This window comes from Thunnus maccoyii, chromosome 11 (genome assembly GCF_910596095.1).
Source record: "Thunnus maccoyii chromosome 11, fThuMac1.1, whole genome shotgun sequence".
NCBI classification, from domain to species: domain Eukaryota; kingdom Metazoa; phylum Chordata; class Actinopteri; order Scombriformes; family Scombridae; genus Thunnus; species Thunnus maccoyii.
In genome coordinates this window covers 9,626,442-9,644,699 of record NC_056543.1, presented here as the reverse complement: position 1 = coordinate 9,644,699, position 18,258 = coordinate 9,626,442, and the positions used below count along the sequence as shown (strand labels likewise).

Genomic DNA, 18,258 nt, shown 5'->3' with positions numbered 1-18,258 from the left:
ACAATATATTTGTTTATATTGACCCTGTGACTTGGAGTGGGTGGGTTGGAATTTGTGCTTGTTCACATGGTACTCACCATCTACTTTCTTTTTCACTCCGTAGATGTATGTCCCCGCTTTATGTATTACTGATGTGGTAGGAAAAAGCCTTCCATGACGGTTGTTGTGTGGTTAAAAAAAAAAAAAAAAAAGAATCATGTCTCAATGATTGCTGATGAATAAGCAGGATAAAACTTTATTAATCAATAAAACTTTGCTCTTTGACAAAGAGATGCTTCATTGTTCTTTTACATAAATAAATGGTGTTTACATCATCTGTAATACCACTGTTATTATTACTGTACAAACAGACAATTAATAATTCTGTTACATAGTCAGATTTATTGGAAATTCAATTACATCTTTCCATGTGTGTGTGAGAGAGTGGTCGCAATGCATCTGTAACCACTGAAGGGTTTTTATAAGCCCATGCAAAGCCTATAGCAACAGAGAGGTGGTTAGTATTGCTGTCATAATTTTGTGAGTAAAATGAATGGTTTGGTGCCGTTTTGGGGATGATAATGATAAATCCATTCATCAACACAAGCACAATTAAAAGATATGCACATGTCAGAAGAGTGGATAAATGGTCTCAATGATTTGGCACAGTTCATCAAGCTGTATAATTGATTGGACAGGTTTCTGAGCTATTTCCATGAAACAATGAAATGGATTAAGATTTTATACCACTTTGTATTTCTCAAGTGATGAGAGATTTTGTGTTTGTACGAACAAGAAATACATGTTCAGATGTCTTTGTTTCACAAACCTCTAGCAGTTTTTCTAGTGAGATGGAGTGTGAGGGTTGAAACATTTCATGAGGCATCAGAGGAATCACATTTTAGCTGAATGAAATGCAACCACAACTCTGGTGGTCATGGGTGTACAGTTACATTTTACAGATTTTTTTGGTATTCAGCTGTTGCACTTACAGTCATTTACAGTGAGTACAACAGCTTCTAAGATCACCCATTATTAAGGAGTGTAAAGGTGGCCAGGGCCATGATTACAGTAGCATGAATGTGTACAAGAGAAATGGCATGAAAATAAAACAAAGTGCAAAGAAGAGAGGTAGAAAGGACTTTGCCGAGATCAAAATAGTCTCTGGTTTATCCAAACACAATAGTTAACCATACAAGCAATAGAGCTAGTAAAGCATACATTTACAGTTACAGAGACTGATTGATGATTCTTCTAGTGTGTTCTGTGCCTTATGTGTTGGTTTCAGCACATGAACACTGTGCTTTACTAGTAAAAGTAATTGTAAAGATTGTCTTCTATGCGTCAGAGAGGGAAACATTACAAATCTGTGTGCTGTTGGTGAGTTGAAGAGGTGTGATTGATTCACACCTTCAATTTATAGCTAATCCTTATTCTTCACACAATGAAACTAAAGATAATAACAATAACTTTGCACCTTGTCCGGTATGTCAACTCAGGAGTTGATAATTACAGTGTAGAGCGGATGTAGGCCCCCTTCAGAATAACTGTCCAAGGCTTTGTAGCGGTTTTAAGCCCGGGATAAATTTAGACTCTCTCCCTAGGATCAAGTGCACTGAATACTGATTAAAACTCCTGTGATGTGGTTTCCAACCAGAAGGTGTCTCACAAGCATTGTGGATAGCTGAGGAGACCAGGCCACAAACAGGTCCATTTGTGAACACAGCATCTATGAATTATTTATATCCATTTATTTCTAATTTAATTCATGACAATGACTTTGTATAAAACCAATCTGTGAACGGAATTTATTTTATTTTTATGTAATTGCTTATTTTGAGTTAGACAGAAATATCCTCCAATAGGATGACCATCAAGTCACTAAATCTACATGATACGTAGAATAACACAATATTCACTATTTCCTGATTTTTTTAAATGTTCAATGTTTTTCTTAAATCAAATGGATGATCTCACATATGGGTTTATGTCATCCACAGTTTCCAAAGATCAGTAAAATAATACTGATTTGTGCCATCAGGTAAACTGTTGCGGGAACAATAATGGCTGTGCTCACATGTAACTCCTGTGTCAGTTATATAAATAGTGACTGGCTTGGCGATCAGTTCTTCACTTGACAGCTGCTGATAAGTGATATAAGAGAAATTGTAAAACACAGCTGAGCCTTGGACAGCACTGTCAGATCACACCTACATCCAACCAGAGATTTTTCACTTACAGTGCAAAAACTTACAGTAAGACTTGTCATTTCATTTCACCAATAATCTACAGTAATATGTAAAACAACATTTACAGTATATAAGCACTATAGAGTAAACATTTTTACTATGCAACACTGATCATCCTGTATTTTAACTATAAGCTGTCTACTCCAAAAAAGCCCACTATGTTTTGCCATAAAGTACTATGACTATTTGTGACTTTTGTTACTGATGCACCCAAACAGTGTAATATACATATTAGCAGACTGTGTGGTTTGTATTTACATTCTGTTCATTGCACATCATAATGAATGATAATAATGATAATGCACATGCAGAACAAATAAGCTGGTAAGCAGACACAGAAGAAAACACTGTCTCTGAAAAACTGTAATGATATGCAATGTAAATGATATTCCCACAGGCTGCTTTATCTTTGTCATTGTGCTTAGTTTCATCTAAGGCTTGAGACTTAATCGTTTCCAACTTTCCAAATGAACTTTGCAGTCAAAACAAGCAAAAAAAAAAAGGGAAATGCTAAAACAAATATAATAAATACCACAACAGTTCAACACTCTGTTGAGCAAATGATAAATAACAAGATAATAGCAAGTAGTACAGGGAACATTCCTGGTGTTTAGTGCTTTTACATTGATTATTTATCTAAGCCTGAAAAGGTGTTACAGCAAAAACACAAGATAACCACATTGTGTTTTTTTTAGCCATCTCACCTTTACAACTTTGATTTGATTAATTATTCTTCACTTGTTAGCTATTGCCCAGCACACCCTGTCAACTTTAATAATATTTCAAGTAAAAAAAAAACAAAAGTAACTGAATGGATTTCCTTTAAAAACTGACTAAGGTATGTGTGTTTGTAAACAAGTCAAAAACATGAACAAAGATATGGCAACGAAACATAAAGTCAGATACAGTAGTTAAGACAAAACAGGCTAAATACCCTGAATTAACCATCATTGTGTTTAAAATTGGAACTGCACTAAACTGTCAGCTACAAACACCAATGTTTGGAGGGAAAGTTTGCTAATTTGTGCTTGGACACATCACATATAATGTGATGCAATGTAATATAAACTGGTTAAATGACTTTAGCTTTGTGCACCTCGGTTTATAGCCATTAATTGGCAAATAATTGTCTCCTGTACTTTTTACTTGTGTTTGCTTTTAGTTGTAGAGTTTCCAGATCAAGGCTGACCTGACTGTGCACTGATGCTTTTCACCTTCCTGTATGCACAGAGAAAGTGGTGTTTGCTGACTCAGTGCTGCTTATATACTCTCTGTGTGAGTCTCAGGCTTTGAGATTTTGCCAGGACCTCCTGTGTTTTAGGAGAGGGACATCTGCACTTAATAATTGATAACATTAAAAGTTAAAAATGAAGGTTCCATATTCTTAATTAAGACAGGATAGAGAGACTCCTTGTATATGTTTTCCCAAGTGAGTAACATGGGAACGCATACTTTATCTTTCATGTGGGACTTCACCTAACTCCCGTAAAATCTACATCATTCTGGTGGATTTTCATTTTGATCCCCCATATACTCCCCACAACAATAGCTGAATCTTCATGAATGAATGAACCTAGCCGATCAACATACTGTAGTTTCCTGGAGAGGAAAAACTGTGTGAAAGCAGACATCTATGTCCAGGTTGAACAAATCCATAACTCTTGTTAGAAGACAACAGTCTCAGTTGTGGAGCATCTCATCCATGTTGCATCTCCCCTTTTCCTTATTCTCTGTGTAATATTTAATTTGTGGTTTTCATGAAGAAAAAGTGGAGAAGAGAAGACTGGAAAAAAAACAAAACAACTGAAGTTCTTTCTTGGCAGGGGGAGGTCTTCAATTATGTCCTTTTTCCTCAATGTCTCTCAGATGTGTGTGTATGTGTGTGTGTGTGTGTGCGCGTGCATGCATGTGTGTTTGTTTATGTCTGAATGTATGAATATGCTATGTACAGTATATACAGCATATGTGTATATATTCCAGTGTGTGTGACGACATGAATGTGTAGCGTCCATATGTATATGCGGGTGAAATGTGCATGTACTTTGTGTAAGAAAGACAGAGAGAAGAGGGCGAAGGGCAGGAGGCAGCCAGGTGTGTGTGTGTATATGTGTGTGTGTGTGTGTGTGTGAGTGTGTGTGTCTGTGTGAACCTGCCGGTCTGGTCAACACACAGGTCTCTCACTCAAAGCGTTCGTAGTTCCTCGTCTGTCTCACACGGGGCACCATGTCCTTCAAAAGTCTGTGGAGACAGACACAAGGTCTTATTAGAAAGCAAACCTTACAGCTTCATACATACATACAGCAGGGGGTCTAAGTCTTGTCTCAGCCTGTTTTAGGCTCCTAACTCTTACCATCCTAGCAAGCACAGAGCTGTCAAGTTGTCATGGCATACAAAGGAAACAAGTGGAGCCTCACATGGATTCAATTAAAATCAGTCAACGGGTCAAACAAATCAGTTTATCTCTTACTTGACCCCATATGCCAAAATGATGAGTCCAATGAGAACTCCGATGGTGCCATCCAGAAACCAGACATCAGCGTGGTGTTTGAAGACTTCAGCGCTGATCAGAATGGAAAATCCCATGATGGCACCAACCATAGAGTTAAACCCTGAAAAACAGAAAACATATAGAGAGTGTTATGTCTGCTGATGTGCTGTATGTCTGAAGGGACTGACCATTTGCAAAACCAATACAAAAAAACCATGATAGAAATCTTTTCTTTGCCTTAATCATGTAGCTGCAGCCGATGTTTACACAGATCTTTACCATGGGAGCGTTAGATCAGACACATTCTCATCAGTTATTTTTGAAACTATCAATTATAAATAGCTGTATCGTAAATAATCATAGATTATAGCTATTGTTTGAATCACCCTTTTCTGTATAATGGCTGACTTTTTTCATAATTACATTTCTCCTTGTGTGAAGGCTAGCACAGTAGGTTATTGTCTTGCCTGCAGTAAGTGCAAAGTCTTGTGGGAAATAAATCCAGGCTCTAAGAACAGCAACCTCAGGTTTATTGGATTGATGTCCTGTGCGTTGTGAGACTTAGGAAGAGCAGTGTGTGTTTGTGAGTGTGTGTTTGCTGCGCTTTTGTTCACGTGTATGTATCTATGAGCAGCCAGAGGGTCATAACCTATTTGTTTATTTGCTCATTATGAAAACATAAAGTAAATATAAAGTAGTAAAAATTACCTCCCCCTCAACATACAGCATTTAAACTCACATGTTAATATATTAGTAACAATATTCCAATAATATAAAATACTATAACACTGACTGGTGCCCTTCTGCTGTAAAATGAGTACTTTTAATGTTGATACTTTAAGTACATGTGGCTGATAATACATCAGTTCTTCTACTTAAAACATTGTACATTGTGTTATTTACTATGTAGTTATACTTAAAGAATCAGAATCTTCCACCACTCTCTGTAAAATCAATTCAACATTACTTGAAAGTAATTAAAACATTTCAATTAGAATTTTATTAATTCATATTCAGATACTATATTACTGTATGAAACTAAATGCAAATGGTTTCAACTACATTGTAGTTTCTTTTTTTCCTGTTGGGCACCATCTATTTATCTCTCTCTATAAATTATCATTCAACACTAACTTTTAATGCCATATTTTTCCCCCTCATAACTAATACAGCTAATGAAGGCAAGTCAGTTCTGCAACTGATCCGGTTGAACTACTTGTCATTAAAAACTGAGCCCATGAGAGAGGGGAAGCATCTCTCCGTTATTAGCAGGAGAGAGACACGACAATGACTATAAACACAGAAAGGCTTAAGAAATGGAAACAGTGATAAGTTATGAGAAACAAAACATTTATTTATTTATTTATAACCTTTATTTATATCTAATTGTGTGTGGGTGTGTGTGTGTGTCCTACCGTCAGTGATAAGTGCCCGGCTTGTCAGCACTCTTCCCAGCATGAACTTGGCTACAGCCAGCACAGCACATGTGAGCCCGCTCACTATGGACACGCTGAAGAGGAAGTCATCCTAAAGGAAAAAAAAACAGAGAGGAGAGGAGGGAAAGAGCAGATTATTTGTATGACAAATCTGTGGTAAAACATATGTTGGATTAAATGAAAGGACAGTGAGAGAAAGCTGTGCACAGCAAGTGTGATGCAGACAGTAAAAAAGGCAGCACCAACATCATCAGCCAGACAGAATGACCCACAAAACTTTTTTTTTTTTTTTCAGCTCAACCATTAATAATAAATACAGGCTTGACTTGAGTGCATCAACCCAAGGTCATCCAGATGACGCCTCTAAGTGAAGTGAGGGTCTGCTGTTTTCAACTTGAGTCTCAAACAGACTCAGCAAAAACTAACACTTGACCCCAGAGCATCTAGCTATCAGATTTAATTAGCCCAACAGGGGGGAGAGACACAAAGGCAGGGAGGAGAGCGGAGGAAACTGGGACAGTAAGCGACACATATAAGAAGAAAAAAACAACTACTGTTTTTATCAGACTTCATCTTTCCAGACTAGACCTTTTGTCAGCTTTTTGCAACACATTTGTATAAAATTAGACCTTGTGACCAACCCACCAACCAGCGCACAGCAGTGGTGGCTCCTCTACTACCTTTAGTGCTGTAGTCAAAATACTCTTTTGCCAAGAAACAGCACAAAAGTAAGCTACAGCTCTGACACACTTTGTTTCCAAACGTTTGTGCTGTTGAACTGTGAGATTACACTTGTCTGATTTTTTTTCTTTTACCTGAACTTTTCTTCTTCTGTTCCTCTTTACAAAAGGAACTTACATGAGTGTATATTTCTCTGCTACCATATTTGATGCCGTTGATAATTTTAGCTTATGGTCTCTCCTATATGTCACGGTGCCGCCATCTGTTCGATTGAATAATGAACTTGTTAACATGAATTACTATCATAAAGCCTAACAACACTATGTTTTTATTTTTTTAAAATACACAGGTGTTCTCACTTATTTTGCGTAATTAGAGTCTTTTTCAGGACTTTTGTTGCACCTGTTTGGGTGGAAGAAGTCACACCTTTATCATTCATATTGATTGATGAAGATCATGTAATTGATCCATCAAACTTCAACCCGCAAAAGTGGATGAGTTGGATGTGCAGGCTATCTAAGTGTGGAATAGGCATTTTTGATATTTCACAGTAGGAAACGTGCATGCAAGTAAAAAAAATGAATGACGTCTGAATGCCATTTAGCTGCTTCAGTTTCAGGGTCCCGGTATTGTATGTGCTGGCTCACTGTCACACTGTCACAGCTTACTGGGACACTTCAATAGAACGGAGCCATTTTTAATGTTACTAGTAATACCCGTGCTTTTCCTACTATGACAAGTCTGTTGTGAAAAAAAAACAATCTGTAATTATTAAATCATGACCTCGTTCATTCATTTACTATTCTCTACAATTCAATAGTTAACTCTGATAAGCAGAAAACTAAGAGTGCTGGCATTTAAGAATCATCATCATTTTGCATCACTGGCAGGTGGCGGTTATTCACATCTATAAAATGTTATGTGATGCATTGTGGGATAGTAAGCAGAAAGTAGTGTATATGCCGTGGACACTACATTTTTCATTCCACTATGGGAATTTTTGTGCACACTATATACTCACACTCAGAATTCGATCATTCAAATAAAATGGCACAAAGTAAATATAGTGAGCCATCTAGTAAATAGGGAGTGATTTCAGACTTGACTGTATATAAACATGGACCTAGTGAGGTGTGAGGTCACCCATTGGTTTGCATTGGAGCCAGTTTTAAGCCCAGAGTTGCTGCTTATGGTCGGTGCCATCTTCTCCGTTTGGAACCAGGACCTTCCAAATAACGCAGTCTGCTAGCTCAGACCGATGCTAACACTAGCTTACTGGAAACACCAAACACTGCACACTTGGGCTAATGTTAGCTACTTTTGCTACATTGTGCTATAACATCAAAGCCTACTATAAGTCTTCAAATCTTATTAACGGCGCAATAATTTCCAAAATGACCACCAACACACTTATTGGGACCGAATGTAACGATTGAGACCATAATGACATAACAAAAACAAAAAATTATTGACTTAGTATTTCTAGAGAGAAGTTGATGCTTTTTGAATGGGAGTCAATTAGAGCCAGCATCTGTTGGTGGCATTCCACTTTCAGGTAATTTCACATTGGCTTCAGCCTCAAGCTGTGGTATTTGCTGTTTGTTTTAGACACACCCTTGGTCTTTATATTTCTCTCTCTCTGACATGAACACGCTGCCAACATCAGCTTTCTTCGGGTTTGAGCTCTTGATTGCTGGTCAGCTAATAATTTACTAATCCCCTAGACACTTTCTATTCCCATTTACTGAGCTTAGATGGCTGTAGAAAAAGAAAGCACTCGTATTGAATTTGTGTTTATTACACAGCTGGGTCCTAATAAGCTGAATACAATTTACTGTAGTTGATCATATTCCATTTAGTTTCACATGTATACGCAGCCTCTGTTGGCTGACCGCTACTGGTGTTCAGTATCACTCTGTCTACAGTATTCTCTGTACTTGTCTTATTATGTAATACTCTTTTGCTTTTATCTGTTGCTGTACATGTACTGTATGTTTTCATTAGGCTGAAAGAGGCAAGAGAGGGAACCCTTTCTCTTCTTTACAGGTGATTCCTTATTTAGATTTTTAGGTGTTTTTTTTATTGATGTCATTGAGATCAAGATCTGAGAACAAACTGCATGAAAGCAAGGTTAGAGAAAATGTGTGACTGCATGTATGCACTGTATATTTCTTGCACCAGTGTGGCTGTGTATGTTGTGTGTGTTGCCCTCCCTCCCTCTAGCACAGCGGCTAGGGGAGCCAATCTCAGCTCTCTGTGTTTAATCAGACAGCTTGCCATGAGAGCAGCAACCCAGGACGTGATGCGAATCAGGATTCCTGATTTTTCGCACCCCTCGTCAACTCAATGTGATTTTACAGCCCAATACTATGAGGTGGCAACGTTGTGCACTATTTATAATGTACCACTGCTGTTATCCTCTGGCCGAGTCAATAACATCATCAACTGAGAAATATAATATTCAGACCGCAGGTTCTTCATTCCCTCTTAAATGTGCAATTTTCATTTTCTCTTCCTAATTTGCATCTGGCCCTTTCTGTCACACATGCACTGCCCCACGGACAGGGTGCATAAAAAGATCACTGCTGGTATGATAAATCACCTCTGACTGCTATTTGATGAAGACTTCATTGAGAAAGCCTGTTTCTACCAAAAAGCCCAAACGTGGGGGGAAAGAAAGAGAGGCCATGAATGAAAGAAATAAGAATCTGAAAACGACAAAGTAGTGACGATAGACATGGTAATGGAGGGAGACAGACATGGTGAGCTTGTAGGGAGAAGAAATAGAGAAAGAGCTGGGTATGATGATGAAAGAGGGGCGAGGGAAACGGTGAAAGAGACAGGATGGAGGGAGGGGACAGAGAGAGAATGGCAAAAGATAATGAATATCGTTGCGGGGGAAGAAAGTAGAGAGAGACTGGATAAATGACGCAGAGAATGAGATGAACCTATCATTCAATACTCCTGCTTCTACAAATTCCACACAGCCACACAGCCTAGTGTATTTTCCATACAATGACATAGCCAGATGGCTGAGATCACTCTTGAACAAACTGAAAATCCATTAGATGTAGGTTACATGCTAAGATTAATACCATAGGATGGTACAGGATGTGTAGTTATCTTGTTCATTATGGAGGCCGAGGACATTTCTATAGGTTTGTATTATTTTACCATGCATGCAATCGTGCATATCGTGCATGAAACGGAGTTTGATAAGACAGAGAGTGTTGGCAGGAAACAAACATAGATTGGAAGAGAGGGACAATGTAGGAAAAATAGAGAAAGAAAGAGAGAATGTCAAAGAGACACTGGTAGTAGGTTCTTACTGGTGTCAGGAAGCTCCTCTGAGACCTAACACCCACAGTTTCTTATTAACATAATGGTACCGGCACATCAAACACAGTCTACAGAGTAGCTGTTGCCTGTTTTGTCTCTTGGTTTTATGCCTTTTTTTTATTATTAGCGGTCAAAGGAGCTTTCGTGACTTAATTTTCACAACATCAAACATGCATTTAAAATTCTCAAGAGGACAGACTTGGTTTGTCTCATATAGATATTTAAACAATCTCACATCCTAACTGCATATTTTAAATTTATAGTCAAAAACCTTCTTTTGGATACGTCTTTTTTTTTTCTTTTTTTTTTTTGCTATTAATCACAGTTCCTTTATCATCGAAGTGAAGCTTTGAGAGACTTAAATTAAGGTGAGTCCATGACCAAAAATGCTTTTCCATGAAAACATGTGTTAAAAACATTTTTGCTTGCAGTTGTACACTATGGTTGTGAATGCAACCTTCAACTGTTTAAAATATAAATTTGTAATAGCAAAATGGCCTCTGACATAACATAGTATTCACAACAGGAAATATTATATAATACAAATCAATTACAGGTCCATGGAATTACAAAAACTAACATATAAAGTATACTGTAGATGCATTACATTAAACTATATAAAAGCTGTTTTTTCTGCATTCTTTAAAGGTGCTGTTTGGAGTTTTTTGACCAGTTGTAGCATTATGAGGAGTAATGTTGTTATGAGCTTATATCTCATGTCAGTAAATGTAAAAAACTGGCTTTGCAAATGCTTTATGAAGAAAGAAATGCATCTGACTCAACTATTAGGCCTCAAGTATATAGGCAATGCACTTTTATTTGTTAACAAGAAAACCTCATAGGGTAACTTTAAGATAGACTCCCTGAGTTTGTTATAGGACCCAATAGTAAAATTTCCTCTAAGCTTATTGCTGTTTTAAAATTAAAGTGTGAACTGTGTTGAGTTTAAAAGCATCAATAGTGAAATGTGAAGATATTTTGGGATTTTGGAGTGCTATCAGGCCCTATAACAAAATCAAGGAGTATATCTTAAAGCTTTGCAGCTACATTTCAGAAAACCTAAAGGGATATCTGTTTTTAAAAAGTCTGGCTTCCCTCTGTGTCTTGGCTTCACTGATTAGTGAAATGGACAGATGGGGGCTTCTTATTTGGTTACAAACCAAATAAGAGAGTTAAAAGCATCGATCTGGAAAGGATGAGATGGGCACTCCCCAAACAGTGTGATGATGGAAGAGTTGGGCCGTGCCCCAGCAACAGAAAGATGGGACTATTTTAGGACCTTATTCATAGTCTTAACACCTCCAGAGAGAGGTGGGGGTGGGGGGGGGGGGGGGGGGGGGTGGGGGGGGGGGGTGGAGTGATGTTGACAGTAAAAAGAAAGTGTGTGCACGCGTCTGTGCGTGTCTCTGTTGAAGAGAAAGAGGAATAAAAGTCAGATGGAGGGAGACAAAGACTGACGTCAGAAGAACTACGCCACAGGGCTATAAAAAGATACCTAGCTCATAACGATGCATGGTGTGTTCCTTCTGTGTGCACATGTACTGCATGCGTGTGTATTGGTTCAAATTGATTCACTCCATGAATTTTCATTCATTATGCCAGTTTATTTAAATGTGTGTGTTCGTATGTGTATGAGGGATAATTAGTGCCATGAAGCACTTCCTCTCACACATGTGTGTTTGCCTCCTTCTCATAAACACATTGTTTATATTGTTGGGGGAAATACACTCCAGAAGTTAATTAGTTTCTGACTATTTCATATAGTACTGTGGAAAATTACATGGCCCGAGGCAAAGTTTTAACAGCTACACTGTCATGGCATTGGTGATGGTGGTAAAAAAAGTCTTAACCTTGAATTAAACAGCACTTAATGAATAAACTACTGTCCTATGCAGAGTCTAAGCTCCCAAACTCAAAACTGTGTCTGCAAAACAATGCAAAATCACAATATTCCCTTTATTTGTGTTTCTTGTCACAACATCAGTCTTTTCATTTTCTGTTCACCTTCTGATTTGCCATGAACTAAAGCTACATCACAGGCTTTCATGGTCAGATCTGATCTTTTTGTGTTGATGGTTCACATTCATGTTTGTAAGTGACATGTATTCGGCTCTTGAGGTCCTAAACTGCCACGCATGTGCAGATTTAACTGAAATGTGAGCCTCATGCGTACAAGAATAACAGCAATGTCTTTTGTGTGACAGTCAAATCATAAACATGGATGGCGTGGCTGAACTAAGGATTATTTCTTGTGGCGGTTGGCGGACAATACAAATGATGAGGAAGGGAATGAGAACGAGAAGGCGACATGTTTTTTTTTACCGGGGTGTGAGGTGCCGACACTTAATAATGACAACAGGTGATATGCGCATGCACAGAGAGGTGAAAAAAAACCAAACACACAAATTTTGATCTGGCTGTTCTGACAGCAGAGATTGACTATGAATCAGATTTAGTACCACATATGCAAGTAGCCCAGATCTGATATGAAAAAATAGGATTCTGTTTGTTCACACTTCTGTGCAAAAAAAACTGATCTGAGTTATCCGTCAATTGGATTTAGGCCACTTAAGCATGTACTGTGAACATAACCTTACTCTCCTGTTATTCCATATTCTACCACATCCTCCTGCCCTGCAGTTTCACCCTTTCCTGTCATTCCCCATCACCTGACCTTCCCCTGCTCCTCTGCACACCTGCTTCCACTTTCCCATTCATCCTGCTGCATTTATACTGGTCCATTCCCTTTCATTCTTTGCTAAATCAGTCTTTTGCGTCACAGCCATTTTTCTTGCCAGTCTTTTCTGCCTGCCTGTTACGACCCCTATCCTGCCTTTCTGGAGTTTTGTTACCCTGCCTGGTTTTGGACTTTTTCCTGGTTTTGGCTTTGATTAAAGCTGAGCATTTCATTTTACCAGCATTGTTTGAGAGTTGTGCTTTTGGGTCCAAGCCTGTTTTTACTGAACCATTATAGTCTCTATATGTTGTATTGCAATAAGTATTCTATGGACCAAGAATGACATTATAAAAGTATGGGCACAGGCTTATCCTGGCTTAATTAAGCCAAGAATGGACAATTTTTCAAAACCTTAGGCTGTGTCTTAAATCAATCTCTATTTAGCATACAATGAAACAAAAAAAGTTGTGTCCAACAACCTCACAATTTAATGTGTCTGAATTTTTAGATGTGAAATTACATTCATGTGACAATATACCTGCCAGTGATAACACAAAATGATGACATTCAAAATGATGGTCAGTTTAACTGTTCAATAAACTACTGAGTATCTATTTTATAGGGGGCAGTGCATGAGTGAACAAGGAGAGTGATTTTGTATATAATCATGGATAATATTCAAGGGCGATGTCTGTAATTAATTACTTCTGTAATTTAATGTGCATGGTGGTTGATTTAAGGCAACAGAAACTACTTGGTTTAGGTTGGGGAAAGATTGTGGTTAGGAATTAAATATAAAAAAACAATTTATTATTGGTGTGAGACAGGATCCGTGGCACAGAAGACAAACATGTTACCTTCACCTTTGAGAAAATTATATACATGTCCCAATTCTTGTATTGGCACTTCATGTTGCTATTGGGCATGAATCGTCTCCTGAAGTATTGTCCAATATGGTGCGTGGGCTGGTGTGTGTGTGTGTGTGTGTGTGTGTGTGTGTGTGTGTGTGTGTGTGTGTGTGCGTGTGTGTTGTCTTACCACTTCTGGGGGCATCCTGGTAGCCAGATCATGGATGGCCTTTCCAAGAATGCAGAGGGAGGAGAGAACGAACACAATCCCAAGGACTACGCATGCTCTACAGACAGACAGACAGATAGACAGAGAGAGCAGAATGTTGAGGGTCAGGTTGGATTAGACTGTATCGCCCCAAGTTCTTGTTCCTTTCTTTTGCATTTGAATCAGGATCATTTGTAATTTTCCTGACCCAAACACCTAAACAAAAGTTCAGAGAGACCTGACACAAACAGTCATAAATGATACTGGCCTTTGGAAGCTTTGCAACCATGGGAAGATATTTACCGTCCTCCATGAAATATTAAAGAAACAGTCAAAAAAAATGTTGCTATTAAAACTTCTTCCATGGCTTGAATTACAGACAGAGCCTTGCTCTTGTCATGACATTACTAGTAATATGGCAGTGTAGTGATAAACCTACTAAAGCACCAATTCCCTTCAGTTAAACTAAACATTGAAGTTAATTTCACAGACTGATGATAAAAGTAGCCACATTCTACTGAGTGCACCTCTTCTTACCTGATCTCATTGATAAAACATACAACTGATCTCAAAACCAAATCTCTCAAACAGCATAATCCCAGTGTTACGCAGAAGTCAGAATACTGTTTACAGACTATTTGGGGAACTGTGCGCTAGCAGAATAAACAATTTGTCAATTTCTGTTGGGAGTGCTTCAGGGTGGGACTTTGATTATGGGAAAAAAAAGGGATATAATGAGATGAATGTTTTGTGAGCTGCTTGCTGCTTGCATGTGTTTGTAAGCACATGAACACACAGGGTTGGAATTTACTTGACATTCCTCTGCTTTTACAGAAGTGGAATAAGAAGCTTAATCAATGCCTCTCCATTGCTCGACCATAATCTGTCTTCGTCTGACACATCTGCTTGGCACGGATTAAAATATCTGTCTCCCATCTATCTCATTACAGAACAGAGACACAGTATCTTGACAAGTACAGTGAAGTGGTGTTTCACCTTTACTGATTCTTACAGAGGTTGGTCATGATAATACTGCCACTTTTAATGTCTGCATATTTTTGAGGAATGCTTCTGCCCAAGACACCCCTTTTTCACTTTTTTTTCCACTTTTTCTTTAAACTTAATTTCAGAGATGAGTCAATGCTGTATTGAGTTTCAAGCGTTAAGTGTTTTAAGCAGACAGCAGACAGCACAGACAGCATGAAATTAAAAATACCCAATAAATACAAATATAGCCTTAAAGCACATACAAGGGTAATTTCTAATCTCTCCTCTGCATTCTAAGAAATTGGAATTAAAAATGGAGGAAGTGAAATTGGATTTGTGTGTGTGTGTTAATGATACCCAGGTGTGTCTGTGTGTGTTAACAGATGATAGAGTGGCAGCTTGGTCTTTTATCATCTGTGACAACTCTGAGCGAAGCAGATGCGCTGCTGTGAGACCAATAAGGCTCGGTGTAACCTGACAGCTACTTGATGAAGTAAAGTGAGCTGCAGCTGGCTTGAAAACTGATGATATGTTTAGTGGTGATGCACAGTGTCATACAGTGAGTGACTTTGTTCAATTAGGAACATATTGTTCCCCTCCCTTCCATGAAGAAACAGACTGAACAGAAATGATTTAATCTGTCCGGCTGAGTATGCCCAACATGACTGAAAAGCCTAAAGAGACCTAAAGATGGCAGTAATATGTTACAATCCCATTAGCTGACCGATCTGAGTGATTCATCCATCCAATATGCTCTTGATTGCTCTCTCACCAGGAGTTTAAAAAATGACTTTGCAGATTTTTTTTTTTTAACAAACTGGATTTAGGGCTAAAACTAACCATTAAGGACTCATATACTGTATTTTTTCTCAGGAGGACGTTAGGACATGTCTAGATTCCAGTCAGGAAAATCAAATATGTATATGGTAATTAATAAGAATAAGATAAAAAGGATCCAAGTACTTACACACTAAAGTACAAGACCAACTCTCTATTATATCCACACTTAAACTCCAAATCAGTAAAAGTTACAATATCTCCATATAATGTACAGAAATGAAAAGTTTGAGTTACATATGGAAATTATCCTTTTGGGTGATTATAAATGAGATTAATAAATTGAATTATGCATACAAAGAGCAACACCTCAACCACACCCCTAATCAACCCTTTATTCCCCCTCCATCATCCAAATATCTTCCAATTTGTCTCCTTACCCAATCTTTAACACATCCCTTCATCTTTTCATTCCATTCAGTCTCTCCTCCTTTATTCAATACTGGGCATACACACAGGTGACAAATTAACAGGAAACACCTGAATAAATGTACAGTAGATGCTTCCATACAAATCATGTTATGGCCTTCACTCAGCTGAACAACTATATGTGTTTCAATTGACATTGTTATAGTATCCAGCACTCTCCACCACCATCAAAACATGTATGAGAGATTATGAACAATGTTTATTTCTTTGAAAATGAGCATTGAATCTGTTCTGGAGACTTCTGGTGGCCCAACACCTTATTGAGACACATTATTATGTTGTTTTTTCCTTTTATGTCCATCTGTATTATGTCTCTCATCTCTCCTCTCCTCCTTTCTTTAGACACCGTCTCTGTCACAGTGGAGTACCGGCAGATGGACCCAAGTGCAGACAGTAGAGGCAGGCGGGGACAGTTCAGTGAGTTTATTGTCAAAAGAGAGAGTTTAAAAGCTCACAGGCATGGGTGACAAGTCCAAACAGCAGTTACATTTAGTCCACAGAATTGCAGGGATGAGACAGGGAAAAGTCAAGACAAGCAGGCAAGCAGGTGCAGATACGATACAAGTCCAGGTAGGCGATGACAAAAGCAACATGACAACTACATCTGTCAAGGGAACGAAGGATCTGAGTCAGTAGGTGAAGTGAGTGGCTGATGAAGGAATGAGTTGCAGGTGAGGAGTGAGCGGAGTAGGCCAGGTAAGTGAAGGACTGATGAGAAATGGGAGCAAATATGTAGATGGGGAAAGGAGGGAAAGTCCAAGGGCAACTGGTGGACAGCATGAGGATGGCAGATCTGGGGAGTCGGAGGAAAGTACATAACCTGGGAGCAGTGAGCAGGGGCTGAAGACAGAGACAGAGACGAATGCAGAGGGCTGGGGAGGATGAGAGAGTATGGCTGCAAAGAGGGACTGAGGAGCAGACTGTGACAGTCTGGGACTTCAGGTAGACTGGAGTAACAACATCTGAGAGATAGATCCCCCCGACCTGAGCCTCATTCTCTCTGCATCCATTCATCCTCCCTTCTATCTATCCCATCTATTCATCTTCAACAATTACAGCAGATGCTGCCTTCACATCATTAAAACTTCACTCACCATTTGTTGTGTCATGGCTAGATTTAATTGTTTGAGTTTGCATCTTTGTAAATATAAATTAAGATACGGGTGGATTCACAAACAAAAACAAACATGAGAGAAAAGATAAATGGAATAATAGAGAGAGCTCGGTGAATAGATGAATACATAGAGTGCAGACCCTCAGCTTGCTTTGACACAGGTGTAGAAAGGAAGCCAAAATTCCATCACATTATGTAGATTTATCATTAATCAAACAGTAATTAAACTCAGCATGTTGTTTTGTACTCACATATACTCTCTGTGAGCAGAGTGCACAGCTGCTGCATTGCTGTAGCGCCAGAGGACAATGACTGATGACAGGACGTCCAGCGTGGCATCAAACTACAGCAGAAACTCGAACCAAGGACAGAAAGAAAGAAAGGGAAAAGGTGTGTTGAGTTGGAAGTTATTACTGTAGTAATTACAATAGCTGCAGCATTGTAATAATACACTGTTGGGTGTATTATTGTTGTATTAACATATCAACATATCTTGTGTTTGATACGCTAAAACATTACTGCATTTCTCAAAAATATCAATGACAAATGACATATTGTTTTATATCACTTCAATCCTCCTGACATTCAAAATTATCAAATATCTTGAGGTATATTTTGTCAAGTATCACTGTATCTTATCTGTTATGTTGGAAATGAAAAGACTACATCATTTCACCAGTGTGGTAAGGATTATCTCAAATTACAGTCTTGTGTGGTGGAAAGAATATGATATAACCTAAGGGGTTCACTTAATAATATATTATTCTAAGCACTTATTCAGTTATGTATCAATTAATGATACGTATGAGTGGTTTTAAAGATCCTGAGGTACTGAAGTACAAATGCTTTAAAATGAATTGCATAACCAAGAGACTGTGGTTGATATTTGATTAAAGTGACAAACATTATTATTATTACATGATATATGATTTTGATCTTAATTTTTCAGTTTAACTTTCTCAAAGAAGACTAAAGAAACTCTTATC

General features: G+C 38.3%; 1 protein-coding gene across 1 annotated transcript in view; it reads right to left on the bottom strand.

Annotated features, from left to right (window-relative positions):
• Positions 1-212: 212 nt before the first annotated feature.
• tmem163a (transmembrane protein 163a) overlaps positions 213-18,258 on the bottom strand; it is a 68,185-nt gene continuing 50,139 nt past the window's right edge. The window contains exons 4-8 of the mRNA XM_042425382.1: positions 17,524-17,615; positions 13,888-13,984; positions 6,132-6,243; positions 4,696-4,837; positions 213-4,466 (exon numbers count right to left, since the gene is read on the bottom strand). Coding sequence (XP_042281316.1) covers positions 4,406-4,466; positions 4,696-4,837; positions 6,132-6,243; positions 13,888-13,984; positions 17,524-17,615 — 504 coding nt within the window. The 3' untranslated portion in view covers positions 213-4,405. The remainder of the gene's footprint in view (positions 4,467-4,695; positions 4,838-6,131; positions 6,244-13,887; positions 13,985-17,523; positions 17,616-18,258) is intronic.